We start from the raw sequence: 13,104 nt of genomic DNA on the forward strand, positions 1-13,104 counted from the left end.
TACCAAAAAGTTACATCACCGAAATGGCATCACAATCGCAGCCAACAATATGTTTTCCAGGACCTGCGGCGGGGTACACCCAGTCATTCTGGCGGACTCAACCAGATCCCCTGGATAACCACCAAAGTACCCCAGAACTGCCAGTGGAGACCGACATCCTAATTATCGGAGGAGGCTATGTTGGCGCATCAGCTGCCTATCATCTTCTATCAGACAACAAAAAGCCAGATCCACGGGTAGTCCTCCTGGAAGCGCGCGAACTGTGCTCCGGCGCCACCGGGCGGAATGGTGCGTAGCCCTCGCCCACCATGCATACTCGATCACTGACAGTATCGAGCATAGGAGGTCACCTACGAGCAGACATATACTCTGCAACTGCAACATATACAGAGCGTTATGGTCTCGAAGCTGCAGCTGAGATCGTGCGCTTCGAGCTTGCGCACATGAAAGAGATTGAAGATTTGGTTCGCAACGAGAATATCGATTGTGAGCTTACTTTTACAAAAAGTCTCGATATGTACCTTGATGAGGACCAGCTGAAGAAAGCCAAGGCTTTTAATGATTTCTTACTTGAGCGGGGATTGGACTTTATGGATGATGTTAAGTATCTTTCCGAGAAGGAGGCTCAAGATGTAAGTTCAAGCTATCACGTTACATGATACTAAAGCCAATTGTCTGATGGTTATACAAACAGGAAGCCTATGTGCGCGATGCTAAAGGTGGCTTCAGTTTTTCAGCAGGCCACCTCTGGCCCTACAAACTCATAGCAGGTTTAATCCGCATTGCTCTTTCAAAAGGTCTGAACTTGCAAACAAACACACCAGTGTCTAAAATCAGCCAAGCCCAAAACGAAGATGGCTCATGGACAGTCAGCACAAATCGAGGCACAATAAACACCAGGAAGATTTTACTCGCAACAAACGCCTTTACTAGCGCTCTAGCACCAGAATACTCTGAGGCAATTGTACCCTGCAAAGGAATCTGTACTCAAATTGCCGCTGCACCCGGTGCACCACGTCAGGAACTACCCTGTACATATGCCATCCGACTCGGGCCTGGGGCATTCATCTACCAGATCTCTCGAAATGATGGGTCTCTCATTGTTGGTGGGGCGTCGCATACCTTTAAAGGTGATTTGAAGGAGTGGCATAACAACCCTGATGATGGGGCTTTAGTCCGTAATATGGAGCATTACTTTGATGGGTATATGCAGCGGACTTTCTTTGGGTGGGAGGATAGTGGGGCGGAAGTTAAGCATATTTGGAGTGGTGGTATGTATCAAAACTTTCTTGAATATTTACTGATTTATTTGGCATGTGCTAATTGCTCTACAGTCATGGGATATAGCGCGGATTCTTTACCGCATATTGGTCATGTCCCTGGTAAACCTGGACAATTCATTGCGGCGGGTTTCAATGGTCATGGTATGCCTGTTGCGTATCTTTCCGGTAAGGCTGTTGCACGCATGGCAAAGGATTCGGTGTCCTTCAAAGAAACTGGGTTGCCGCGTTTGTTTGAGACTTCGGTGGAACGATTGAAGCCAATCTATAACGATATTCTCGGGTAAGAACCTCTTGTATTGAGATAGATAATCTTGCAATATCCGTGTTCTGCTAGAAATTCAATTTGTACTGCCAATACCTTTTCTCTCTCTTCTTCTTCAGTATATTTGATCATTTGAACAAACAGCCCAAGCTCCCGCCCTCGAACCAAGCCCGGTCTTTCTTCCATCCATGAACAATCAAGTTCCTTCCAACCTTGACCACCTCTTCAACCTGCTCCGGAGTACCCCATCCTGGAACCCTGCTGCCCCAACAGACAAGATGCACACCGACGTGGATGGCAGTCCGGAATGCCGTATCATCACTGAGAGAGCCATATCCATCCAGGAACCCTTCGATAACCCACACACCTGCATCGACATTCTTGAAGAGCTTAGTTTCATAGAGCTCGGCAATCATCTGTGCCAGATCCAAGGCTCGTCTTCCGACGTGCACTGACTCCCAATCAACGACGAAGACTTTCGTGTTGATTTGTTCAGTGAGAGGGATTTTGGGCAGGAGGATACTAGGTATAAGTGTTAGTAAGTATACCGAATCAAGCCGGAAAAAGAGGCAATATTTGCCTGAACGTACTTTCCAGTCCAGAAATCGCCATGAATGATGCCATAGTCATCACTGTCATCCACCTTTTTCAACTCATCAGCCGCCATATCATGAACTTTCCCAAAGATCTCACGACTCTGTTCCAAGATCTCTGGGAAATTGGGAATAGTGTCAATGAGCATAGTGTAGTTGATGTAGAACTTCAAGTCTCTCATGGCTGTATTTCCAGCGACTGTTGACTTGGTCTCCAGCTGGGCACTCTCATTTCCCCAAGAGTGAAATGATTGAAGCCATGATCCTATCGCACAACCTAGTGTTCGTGCCGTGGAATCTGTGGTGTTATCAGAAATGCCAGAATTGAGGAAGTTCTTCAGATCGACCGAGTTGGGAAGATCCTCGAGAATCTGCGTATTGGTCTCTTTATCAAAGCTGAACAGCCGGGGCGTTTTGACAGTGACGTTAACTTTGGAGTAGGGTGGCAGGTCATGAAGGGCCTGCAGGATGGCTTCTTCAAAGTACTATCTCAAGATTGATGAATTCCATTCATATCATAAACAGTTTCGGTAATAACCCACGCATCGGTCAACAACAATCTTGAAATCTGGATTCGAAGCCAAATGATCTCTGGTGTGCTTAATAATGATGGACTCGGTAGGCGAGACAGTGCCTCGGTACACGAAATTGGCCGTTCCGCCAGATAAGCGCGTGAGCGAAGTGCATGCAAAGGGAGTTTGCGAGAGCTGCTGCGTAATTTGATCACAGATCTCTTGTTCTGTAGCCATGTTGTATGCGAAGAGTTGAGAGCTCCAGGATCAAAGTTGTTTTCCCCGGGTTTTGTTTCCTAACGCTAGTCCCGATTTGGTCCCCGCATCCACAAGTCAAGGAAAGAGTTGCCGCAGATTTATTTTTACCTAAAGCTATGTATATTTTAAGATGTGCTTCCTATGGAATACCAAAGAAGTAATTATCCCAAGCAATTTCGTCAGATTCATCAAAAACTAGACAAAGGTATTAATTGAAGGATATACAGTACTTTCCCATAGCGTTAAATTAAGCCGTCAAGGTGGGAAACCAGAGAAGTACGAAAAGAATTCTTCTTGCCCTTGACCGAGTTTGTACGCTGGGATTTCAACAAGACAGTCTCCAAGGCATGGGTATGTTTCGCTTTGATATTATATACACACAAAAGGATTGTTGAAACCTGGGAACCTCTAAGACCAACAGCCCGGCGAACCAGGTCAAGCAACTGTTGTTGCTGACTGCTCAATATTCATGTTTTCAGCAGCAGCTCTCTCAGCCAACTCCTTCACTGATCTCTTCTCCTTCTCAACGCCATTCCGTCGTTGAGCAGTATCGCATAGCTCAAGGTCCCCGCATTCACATTCTCCATCTCTGAGCCACCGATAGGTAATACTCCACCGATTTTCACGCGACCTAACCGTTCCATCTGGAAGGGTGTCTGTCTTTCTCTTTTTAATGCCATGCGTCCAATGCAGCCTGGAGTCCCCGCTCATCTGCATCATGCTGCGCGGGGTCAAATCCACCTCGAGCCGCTGCTCGCCCCTGCGGAACAACATCATAGCGGGTGCACCCAGAGATAGTGCGTAGAGCTGATCATACGGCTTGTGTGCATCTACATGCGGAGGGATGCCAGCACCTGGTGGATAGTATTGTAGACAGACCTGGTCTGGTGGTCTATCCTCGGTAGTTGGGATAAGTGGCTGAAGCCATTCAGGGAACTCTTTGTAAGGAATCTCAGGGTCTATTCCAAATGTTTTGTAGTCAAAAGTGTAGCCGTAGTGGAGGGAGATACGGCCAGAGCGATCGGGCCATTTCAGCTCGTTGAGGAAGATGGAGATGAGACGTTGTTCGTGTTCGGCGTCGACAAAGTCATCTTCCCAGATGATGCCATGGGGCTCAATTGGCAGTTCTTTGAAATTCCTCCGCTTCTTTCCCATTGTTTTATAGACGATGTTGAGAGATGGGGTTGTACACGTGATGCCATTCAAACTCTGATCCGATGTTGTATTAATTACTAGCATTAATACATGTATTGACAGATGTACTCACCAAGAAACTGCTGAAATGTGTTTCAAACTGTATTGTAATATAATCTAGATCAAAATAGCAGCCAAAGGCATCATGCTTGTCTTTTCCTGAATTCTATGCCAAGGAGGCATTAAGGTATTTGTGCGACATAGTTTTCCATGGTGCGACAGACCATAATGCGAGGGTGTGCGCACGGGTCATCGCACCCAATTACAGGGCTTCCCAAAATCCAGATCTATGCGGACTTGACTTCCATTTCAAGCCCTATCGCCCAGAATAGGTCTACCAACTGTTTTGTGTAACGCTTTTCTACAAGGTTGACATCATGTTCCTGCCAATTATGCCCATTCGTGGTCTCTTTAAGATGCCCCTAGGGCGCTGTCCGCGGGTCTAGACGTAGAAAAAGATAACTACCGAACCGTAAAATTAGTCGCAGCCCCGGATAAGCGAATAGAGCGGCTCATGACCTTAATTTAGTCTCACGTGCAGCAAAAACGCCAAAATGGAAGATGACTGCGAAAGGGGCAAGTGGACATCCGGCGCGAACAATCCCGGAGCAGGCGCCAAAGATAAGGTATGTAAGTAAAACATACAGCCTAAATCAGCGAGGAATTGCTGCAGGGGTATAGACATATGATGTAGTTACCTGGGTAGCGTCGAGCAAGGAGAACCGCCAAATAATTGCCAAACAAACATTGGAATCCTCTACACCGGACGAATCTACTCACCTCTCGGCAGCAAGAACGATCAGACAGCAAGCAGCCACAGGACAGCAATTCGAACAAAAATGCATGGCAAAAAAGGTCCAAACTCACGCGTCCCCAGAAACACAAATGTACGCCAAGCCATTCGATTCAAGCTTTAGGTTCAATGATCGGCGCAGATCCCCCTTCTCCCAGACAATCCACATTCTGTCATCGCGCATCTACGTTCCACCTGGAGCCCCTGTGATGAAAATACGCGGGGCTTGGTCCTACACAGTCCCATTCCAAATCTCGGTCGCAATGGCTGTCCCCTCCACCACCCACGCTTCCACCTCTCGGCCTGACAACCATGTCTAGCCATATCAAGTTTGCAGAGCCTATCCAGAAGAAAGGTGGCAATGGGCCTTTGAGAGGAAGGGAAAGTGCAGAAAAGGGGTCGACACAAAGAGCACCTTCTCCCGGAACTGAAATCGTTTACCCGACAGGATGGAGACTCGTGCTTACTACCATAGGGTATGTTTGCGCAACTAAGTGCAGCAAAGCTGTGGGCGACGAGTGCTTACGTTTTGGGGTAGGCTCTTGATTGGGTTCTTTCTCTCCAATTTGGACGTGACGATTGTAAGCTCGTCTCTGACGAGCATGACAGATGATCTTAAAGGCTTTGAGAAAAGAAGTTGGATCGTTACTGGATACCTGGCTACTTATACAGGTATGGCTCCCCACATTTGTTTGACGTTGGCATTCATGCTCATTCCAAAATGGTCTAGGGTCCATGGCAATATGGACAAAAGTGAGTGATATCATTGGCAGAAAGCATACTACAATTGCTTCCCTTGTCATCCTGCTTGCATTTTCAATTGGATGTGGATGTGCCCACACAATCAACCAACTGTGAGATTTACCGACATTCGTTGGCGCGCAATCTTTCGAGGCTAATCAGCTTGGTACAGTATAATTCTTCGAGCACTCCAAGGAATAGGAGGAGCTGGTGCATACGCACTGGCACTGTTATGCATCTATGAAATATCCCCTAAGACAAAGCTTCCGGGATATAGCGGTCTTATGTCATTCTGCCTCGCTCTTGCATCTTTAATAGGCCCAATAATCGGAGGCGCGTTTGCGCAAGACTCAGCCTGGAGATGGACTTTTCTCATCAAGTACGTGAATGCCCGAGACTTATTACACATACGCTTATCAATTATCAGTGCTCCATTATGCGGTGTTGCAATCATTGTCATCTTCATTGCTATGCCCACAAATTTCGGTCTTGATCAGCATACTCCGTCGTTTAGAACGCGAGCGTCGTATCACTCATTTGCAAATCTTGATCTCACGGGCTCAGTCCTGCTGATGGCGGGCTCGTTCTTGATCGTTGCCGTCTTGAACGAGACGAATCTAGCATTTTCATGGTCGTCCGGGGGAGCAATTGCGCTCCTCGTGTTAACAGGCGTTTCCTGGATTGCTTTCTTTGCCTGGGAGTGGTATATTTCAGGAATTCCAGGCAAAGATCCTATATTCCCCAAAAGATGGCTATTTGACCGACCATGGATGGGTATTTTGACGTGAGAATTAGAGCAAACTTGTGGAGCAATTGCGTTTGACTGACTGCCTCTAGTTCTTCATTCGTTATCGGTGTACCATGGAATGTAGTCATCGTCTACGTTCCGCAGCAAGCCCAGATTCTTCTAAGCAAATCACCGTTAGACTCTGGTATCTATTTGATTGCATACTCAGCTGTGGCAGCATTTGCAGCGGGTATTGTCAACATCGCCAGTTCCAGGGGTCGCATTCCGTTTGTCTATACGCTGCTCGTGGGTTGTGTAGTTCACACTGTCGGCATGGGACTCCTTTCAACCATTACCACATCACATGGCTTCCATGCCACGGATATTGTCTATGAAGCTATTGCAGGTGCAGGCATGGGTATAATAATGGGTGTCCTAGTGCTATCCATACCATACGTAGTCGAGGACAGAGACCTTGGTAAGTCTTGACCATTTTGTGTGGTGAGTTGCACTCGGTTTACTGACATTTTCTTGTCACAATTAGCAATCGCTACTGGCGCTGTCGTCCAATTCCGATTCCTTGGAGGGGCCATTGGTCTTGCCATTGCATCCAATATCTTAAACGGTCGCTTGGCACATCATCTGAAGGGTGCTCTGACAAATCACGAACTGCATCTATTCCTCGAGAACGTCAAATCGATAGACTATCTTTCCCCGCATCTACAGCACCAGGTAAAGGATGTTTTCGCTGGCAGTTACAGCACGCAGCTGCGTGTCATGATTGGATTTGCAGGTGCGCAGATATTTGCAATTCTTCTGCTACTCAAGAAGGGCCGCCAGCTTGCAGCTGGAAAAGTACACCCAGGTATTAGTTCTGGGTAATTACAGCCCACGGAGTTTTTTTTGCATGTTGAAACGGACATTTCAACTACCAGGCGTTATGGTGCGGTTGTTTATAATACATGGGATATTAGTACATTTTTCCATGAATGTTGGGATTCAGTGAAGTCAATCAAAGTACAGAACGTTTCAAACGCATAGAGCAACTTCATAAGTTATGACCAGTAAGTTATGACCAGTCGGCATAAAGTAATTTTAAATGTTGTGGGGCGACAAAGTAATGCACGCCATATAGAGCTATCGATCGATAGTTCCCAGAGCCTATTGATGGGTATACGAATAGCCCCGAAAAGAGGCACAGACCCCCTGACGAATCCTCAAAAAAAAAGAAATAAGCATTGAATCGGTCGGCAATATGAATTATGGAGATAAGAGTAGGCTATTATTCATTGAAAACATATCCATGACAAAATCGCAGTAGATTTGTTTTTTTTTTTTTTTTCTTTCAGCTCTATCTTCACAGGCATAAGAATAAAAGGTTTCTGCTACAAGGTCAAAATAGCTATTACATTACACCTGCGGTCTATCGGTCCTCACAGTACCCTTTACCTTCACAGTCTCAGTCTCACCTTCCCCCTTCTCGCTTTTCCCGGGCTCATTGACATATGGATGCATGGTGTCGGCATTCGAAAGACCCTCCTGTTTGAATGACATGGTCTTTGGACCACCCGCAGATCCCATTCCTCGAGGCTATTGAAAGTTAGATACGTGTTGCAAGAAGACGCCGAACCGCAGCTAAGAGGTTGAGCAAGTCACGAACCTTGTCATCATCAGATGAACTTCCCTTTCCCTTGAGAGCTGGCTTACCCTCATTTCCCTCTGCCTTATCAGTATATTCCTGATTGGCGCCCCGCGCTGATTCTCGTTGTTCTTCGCGAATTACGTTGGTTTTGTGATTCTGTTTGCCGCCTTTTTGCCAATAGTAAAATGAGATTGGAAGTCCGACTCCGAATAACGCTATTAACCTAGCGGAAGAAGGTAGGTGAGTAAGATATCTTCCTGAAAGAAAGATAGACAGGCAGACTAACCATCGGGGAACAGCTTGCTGCCTTTCCGGCCCACTGGTAGCCATGTATCTTTGACTAGTCCTCGTCCGAGCTGGCTGAAGCCCAATAGTTCCGAGCCGGAGAGGCCGTGGCATTGATGCGTGTAAAGCTGACTGGCGAAGGTAGCTCATAGTTGTAAGTCAACACAGCTGAGGAATGAATTAAAAGATGCAGCCGCAAATCGATACGATTGAGATTAAAGGCAGAGAGAGCTTAAAAGACTGAAACAAGTAAAACAAACCTGGGTAGCAATCAAAAGCTCCGGTCTGGTTTCATCGTTACATCATCTCGGTCCTCGAGCTCCTTGGGTTCCCGATTCAAAGATGTCACCTTCCTAAGAAAACCAAGTATCAATCAAAAATATGACACTTACTCGAGCGACTGATCTTGAAAACTTGATATCGATCTGCTATTAACTCAAGCAAAAGGAATTGATAGGTGGAAAGTATGGTTGGGTGCAGATCATTAAATCGAAGTGGGCGACATTTCCGGAAGGAAAGCCACTAGCACCATATTGAGGTGGCAACTTCAAAAAACATCAAGAATTGAACACTTAGAAAGCCTGAACCTCATAACTGGAAATAAGAAGAGCAAAAATTGCGATTGCCTTGCTTGTTGAGGGTAGAGATAGGTGACATCGCAATGACGTATTTACTGGCTCTTTAGCCTCAGGCTTCCATAAGATGACTAACATGTTTGTTCTTCAATGACATTCCCAATTGCATAATTGTTGTCCAATGGAGAGCAACTGTTTGATAAACCCAATGGTGATGACAGCTCAATGAGAAAAATTGGCAGAGATGATCAAACCGATCGTTTTGGTCTGCATCAATTCCTAATTTGAACAAAAGCCCTATAAATCAGATGAGATATTGAAGGAGACGGTTTCCTGAAATTCCTCCGGCTCGAAAGGCACTGAATCCACGCAGATATGGAAATATAACTCGTGTGGAAGTGAGCATTGGCGCAGAAGAGGTTCGTAAGATGGCAAGATCACGAGTGAATTGGAAGAATCAAGTCCTATCGCAGACTCCATGGTTCACTCGGACCCCAAGAGCCACTCCTCCACAGGCAAATCGTGTATGCTGAACATGGGATTTTGAGTGGTGCCGTTGTAGGTCCGGTCAAAGGGTGGAGTAGCCCATTTCCGAAGGATGGTAGGCTGGGCATGAGAATACGGCTTAATGGGGTTGATGAAGCGATGCCACCGAGTCGTGTGGTGGACTGGCCGCCCAAAAGCTCGACGCCCGCTCCCAGTTAACCGATTTCGTGTGCCAGTCAAGTGAGGGTAATAATCCAGAAGGCGAGATACTGCGTGCTCGAGAGGACAGAGCGGAATGATTACCTCGTTTGATGATGAGACTATCTACAGGATTTGCCTCTGTTTGTCAAATTGGTCTCATGGGTTGCCTTTCTTCTGTCACTTCGATTGCTTTTACCAATCTGCCTGCAAGCTACTGTCAGACGAGGCAGACCATGAGCTGGAAGAAACCTGTTGTGCAATACTTCTAGTTGTGGTTGTATAAAATTCTGTTGGTTGTTCAGCTGAGGCGATCAGTGCAGTGGTCGCGCGACTTGGGTGATTCACACCCGGATTCTCACCCTGTCTATAGCGCAATCACCCTTCTTGCCGAGCGACGATAAAGCGGCCCCTATAATCATCTCTAAGACCTCCTTTGATGATACTTTAAGTACATACGACCAGAGGGTGTGGAGAACAGGGCTTCCCGTCCGCTCAGCCGTACTTAAGCCACACGCCGGTAAGTTAGTAGTTAGGTGGGTGACCACTAGCGAATCCTTACTGTTGTATGTCCACATTCACTCGTTTTTTTGACTTATTCGGAAACTCCCTCTTGCCGCCCTACTCTTCAGCCCCTTTAGCCTATTTACCTGAATGCCCTAAACACCGCTATTCTACATCTGAATATCCTGCACGCCCCTGAACCGCTGACGTGTCCTTCCCCTCCTATACTGATTTTTTCTCGTAGGTGTGTTATTTTGATCATAAATCTTTGGTACTAGCTTCTACCGGTTGATACTAGGGTGAGCCTCAAGATAATCTAGCAAGATACTATCCCTTCGCGATAACGTCTCGGCCACACCCTTATACTTCGCTACCTAGCCAAAGCCCTATTAGGCCGTCACTCTTCCCTCGTCCTATTCTAGGACAAGTACCTAGGCCTCGCCCATACCCGTGGGTAGGCTGCGGCATATCCGCCGACTTGGATATCAGTTCCATATCCAAGTCCGCAAATTGCGGATGTTGGATATCGGTCAGATATCCAAGTCCAACTTGCGGACATCCAATGGATATCCAATGGATACTTGGATATCCAACAAATATCCGCACTTGCATAAATCTCGCTAGTTTATCCTATTATAGACTACCATGTGACGCTTATGCCGCTGACACACACTTGTTTTTAATGTTAATATACATATGTTCTCGTTATACCAGTACTCTTTAAGAGATTCTCCTACTTCCCCTCTGAAATAATAAGAAACATGCCTATATTAAGAAATAAGTTATATCAATTTGCCTTGTTGAACCTAAGATATTAGACTAATGCGTTGTGGTTGCTAGTAATCTTAAGTTTGTTCCTTTATCTATAGTGTTGTTGTAGAAGTATATATTCTATACAGAATAAGGTCAGTCCATTTCCTATTGAACACCCATAAAATAATGTAACTCTATAGAAAATACACTAATCCTTTCGGATTTAGTGCTAGGAGATAGGGGCACGCCTAATTAATATGATTATTTTATTTAATTGCTATTATATTATACAAAATTAGAGAGAAATTTCGGTTTCTTTTTTTTATTTAACGGACTTAGAAGTTTTAGATTGTTATAGATATACGGATATTAGTTAGATATCGTACGATATCTAACGGATATCTATTGGATATCCGCACAATATCCGCACGATGTCCAACCGATCATCTAACACTTCTCCATAGCCCTAAATATATATCCAATTAGCACATAGTATCGCCTTTTAACACGTCGAAATCGCGTTCGTGACGCTATTTACCTCTGCCCCTATTTTTTTTTTTTACCTTAGCTCTCTCCGTAAGTCTCTCGCTTAATATCTATAGACAACCTATTACTATGTCTCAATCTCAAGCATCTAAGAGTCAATATAAAGCATCTTAATTTGCTAAATCCTTTATTAACCCTAACCTCCTTCAATCAGACGATTTCCTCGAACTCCCGAGTAGTGAGATAACACGACCTTCGATTAGTATCTTAGATATCTATCCTCCCTCTCGAGAGAAAAAGCCTTACGCCCCTACTTCGCTTGAACGTATTAGCAAGCCCTTCTAGCGGTTTTATATCCTCTACCCTAGCGACGATCAAGATACTCAAATAGAGGCTTCGCGAAGGCAATTCGTGCATTAGTGGTTAGACACTAAATATGGCCTAAAGCTAGAACTCCGCAAGAGTATTAGATAGGCTAGTAAGCTCAAAAAGTCTAATGCTTGGTTGTCCTTTGATCAGGTTGCATATAAGAGGACCGGCGAGCCAAAGGTAATGTGCAAACGCTGCTAGAATATTATTGTTTATCCTAGGCACTGTCGTGTAGGTCTCTCTCCGATACGGGCGTATCTTAGTAGTAGCGTTTGTACTAAACTATAGCCTCTTAAGAAGCAAGGTATAGACTAGTTAATACGGAACTCGGTTAGTATTAAGCTTTCTCTACTATCATCCTATTTATACTTAATCGCTAATCCTAGATATTATTTAGCCACAACGGCTAAGATCTTAGGGTTTCAGCTAGGTGCTCCTTCTTAAGAGACTTCTTTAGTTTATTATAACCGCCCGCCTCCCGTTTCGCATTGTTAAACGTCTAGAGTTTAAAGAGCTAGTAGAGATTATACAATAGTTAGAAGACCCGATTGATATACCTTCGCCACGGACTATACGACGTCTCTTAGACACTATAATCCACGAATAACAACACGGTGTGCTTAGCAAGCTTCTAGAGGGAAGCCGGCTATTAATCGCACTTGATTGCTAGACGTCACCTTTTCGCTAGGCATTTATGGCTATTATAGGCTATTTCCTTAACCAGGACTAGAATTACTATGAAGTGCTTCTTAGGTTTGAGCCCCTTTATAGCTCGCATACGGGTGAAAACTTAAGCAAGACTATCTTATAGCTCCTCCAAGACCATGATATCACCGACCGTGTGCTATCCGTTACTACTAATAATATAATAAGTAATAATAGTATAATAGAAAGCATCTAGGAGGTAATTTAGTCACAGACCCTTACCGATACCTCAATTTTCCGGATCCTATATATTTCCTATATAATTTAGCTTAGTCTAAATAAGCTACTTAGGAAATTAAAAGTAACACCGGCTAATAAAGAGGCCGAGTCTAAGTGGTCTAACGAACGAACCTAGTCGCTATAATCAAAGCGCTCTACAATGCAGATCGTGGACACCCTAAAAAAGGTATATTCTCTTAATATTTTAGAAAACAAGCACTAATCTTAAGCACTTTAAGATTCGAGAGCTTACCGTCTTTGTTAATACAAGCCCGTAGCGCCGGGAAGCATTCCTAGCTCTCCAAAACAAGGAGCCTCGACTTATTCCTATCTAGGACGTTCGTACACGCTAGAATTCGACCTTTTTGATGCTTAATCGTGCCAAAAAGCTGCAGCTAGTCTTTGATAAGTACTGCACAACTTATCAATATCTCTATTTCAAACTAGATCAGGAAGAGTGGCGCTAGATTAAGTATCTTCTTTTACTTACGAAGCCTTTCTTTGACTTCACCAACGTTT

At 45.0% G+C, this 13,104-nt stretch overlaps 5 protein-coding genes across 5 annotated transcripts; 2 read left to right on the forward strand and 3 right to left on the reverse strand.

The window, feature by feature from the left end:
- Positions 1 to 23: 23 nt before the first annotated feature.
- Positions 24 to 1,567, forward strand: N7508_000174 (NAD(P)/FAD-dependent oxidoreductase; the record flags this gene model as incomplete). Its single annotated transcript, XM_058458259.1, has 4 exons — positions 24 to 288; positions 343 to 632; positions 695 to 1,271; positions 1,335 to 1,567. The coding sequence occupies 4 exons, from the start codon at positions 24 to 26 to the stop codon at positions 1,565 to 1,567; spliced, it is 1,365 nt and encodes a 454-aa protein (XP_058324481.1).
- A 106-nt stretch (positions 1,568 to 1,673) lies between these two features.
- N7508_000175 (uncharacterized protein) lies at positions 1,674 to 2,908 on the reverse strand (the record flags this gene model as incomplete). Its single annotated transcript, XM_058458260.1, has 3 exons — positions 1,674 to 2,067; positions 2,136 to 2,623; positions 2,681 to 2,908. Coding segments are annotated over 3 exons (1,110 nt in total), but the record flags the coding sequence as incomplete, so codon positions are not given.
- A 435-nt stretch (positions 2,909 to 3,343) lies between these two features.
- On the reverse strand, positions 3,344 to 4,063 carry N7508_000176 (uncharacterized protein; the record flags this gene model as incomplete). The annotated part of the gene is made up of 1 exon (XM_058458261.1): positions 3,344 to 4,063. The coding sequence occupies one exon, from the start codon at positions 4,061 to 4,063 to the stop codon at positions 3,344 to 3,346; it is 720 nt and encodes a 239-aa protein (XP_058324483.1).
- A 1,144-nt stretch (positions 4,064 to 5,207) lies between these two features.
- Positions 5,208 to 7,245, forward strand: N7508_000177 (uncharacterized protein; the record flags this gene model as incomplete). Its single annotated transcript, XM_058458262.1, has 7 exons — positions 5,208 to 5,371; positions 5,434 to 5,567; positions 5,650 to 5,749; positions 5,809 to 6,015; positions 6,064 to 6,420; positions 6,474 to 6,841; positions 6,908 to 7,245. 7 exons carry the CDS (start codon positions 5,208 to 5,210, stop codon positions 7,243 to 7,245), a joined length of 1,668 nt encoding a protein of 555 aa, XP_058324484.1.
- Positions 7,246 to 7,773: 528 nt separating this feature from the next.
- N7508_000178 (uncharacterized protein) lies at positions 7,774 to 8,335 on the reverse strand (the record flags this gene model as incomplete). Its single annotated transcript, XM_058458263.1, has 3 exons — positions 7,774 to 7,953; positions 8,024 to 8,228; positions 8,292 to 8,335. 3 exons carry the CDS (start codon positions 8,333 to 8,335, stop codon positions 7,774 to 7,776), a joined length of 429 nt encoding a protein of 142 aa, XP_058324485.1.
- Positions 8,336 to 13,104: the final 4,769 nt, after the last annotated feature.

The sequence above is a fragment of the Penicillium antarcticum genome (assembly GCF_028974205.1).
Source record: "Penicillium antarcticum strain IBT 31339 chromosome Unknown utg000001l_segment0_segment0, whole genome shotgun sequence".
In the NCBI taxonomy this organism is placed as follows: domain Eukaryota; kingdom Fungi; phylum Ascomycota; class Eurotiomycetes; order Eurotiales; family Aspergillaceae; genus Penicillium; species Penicillium antarcticum.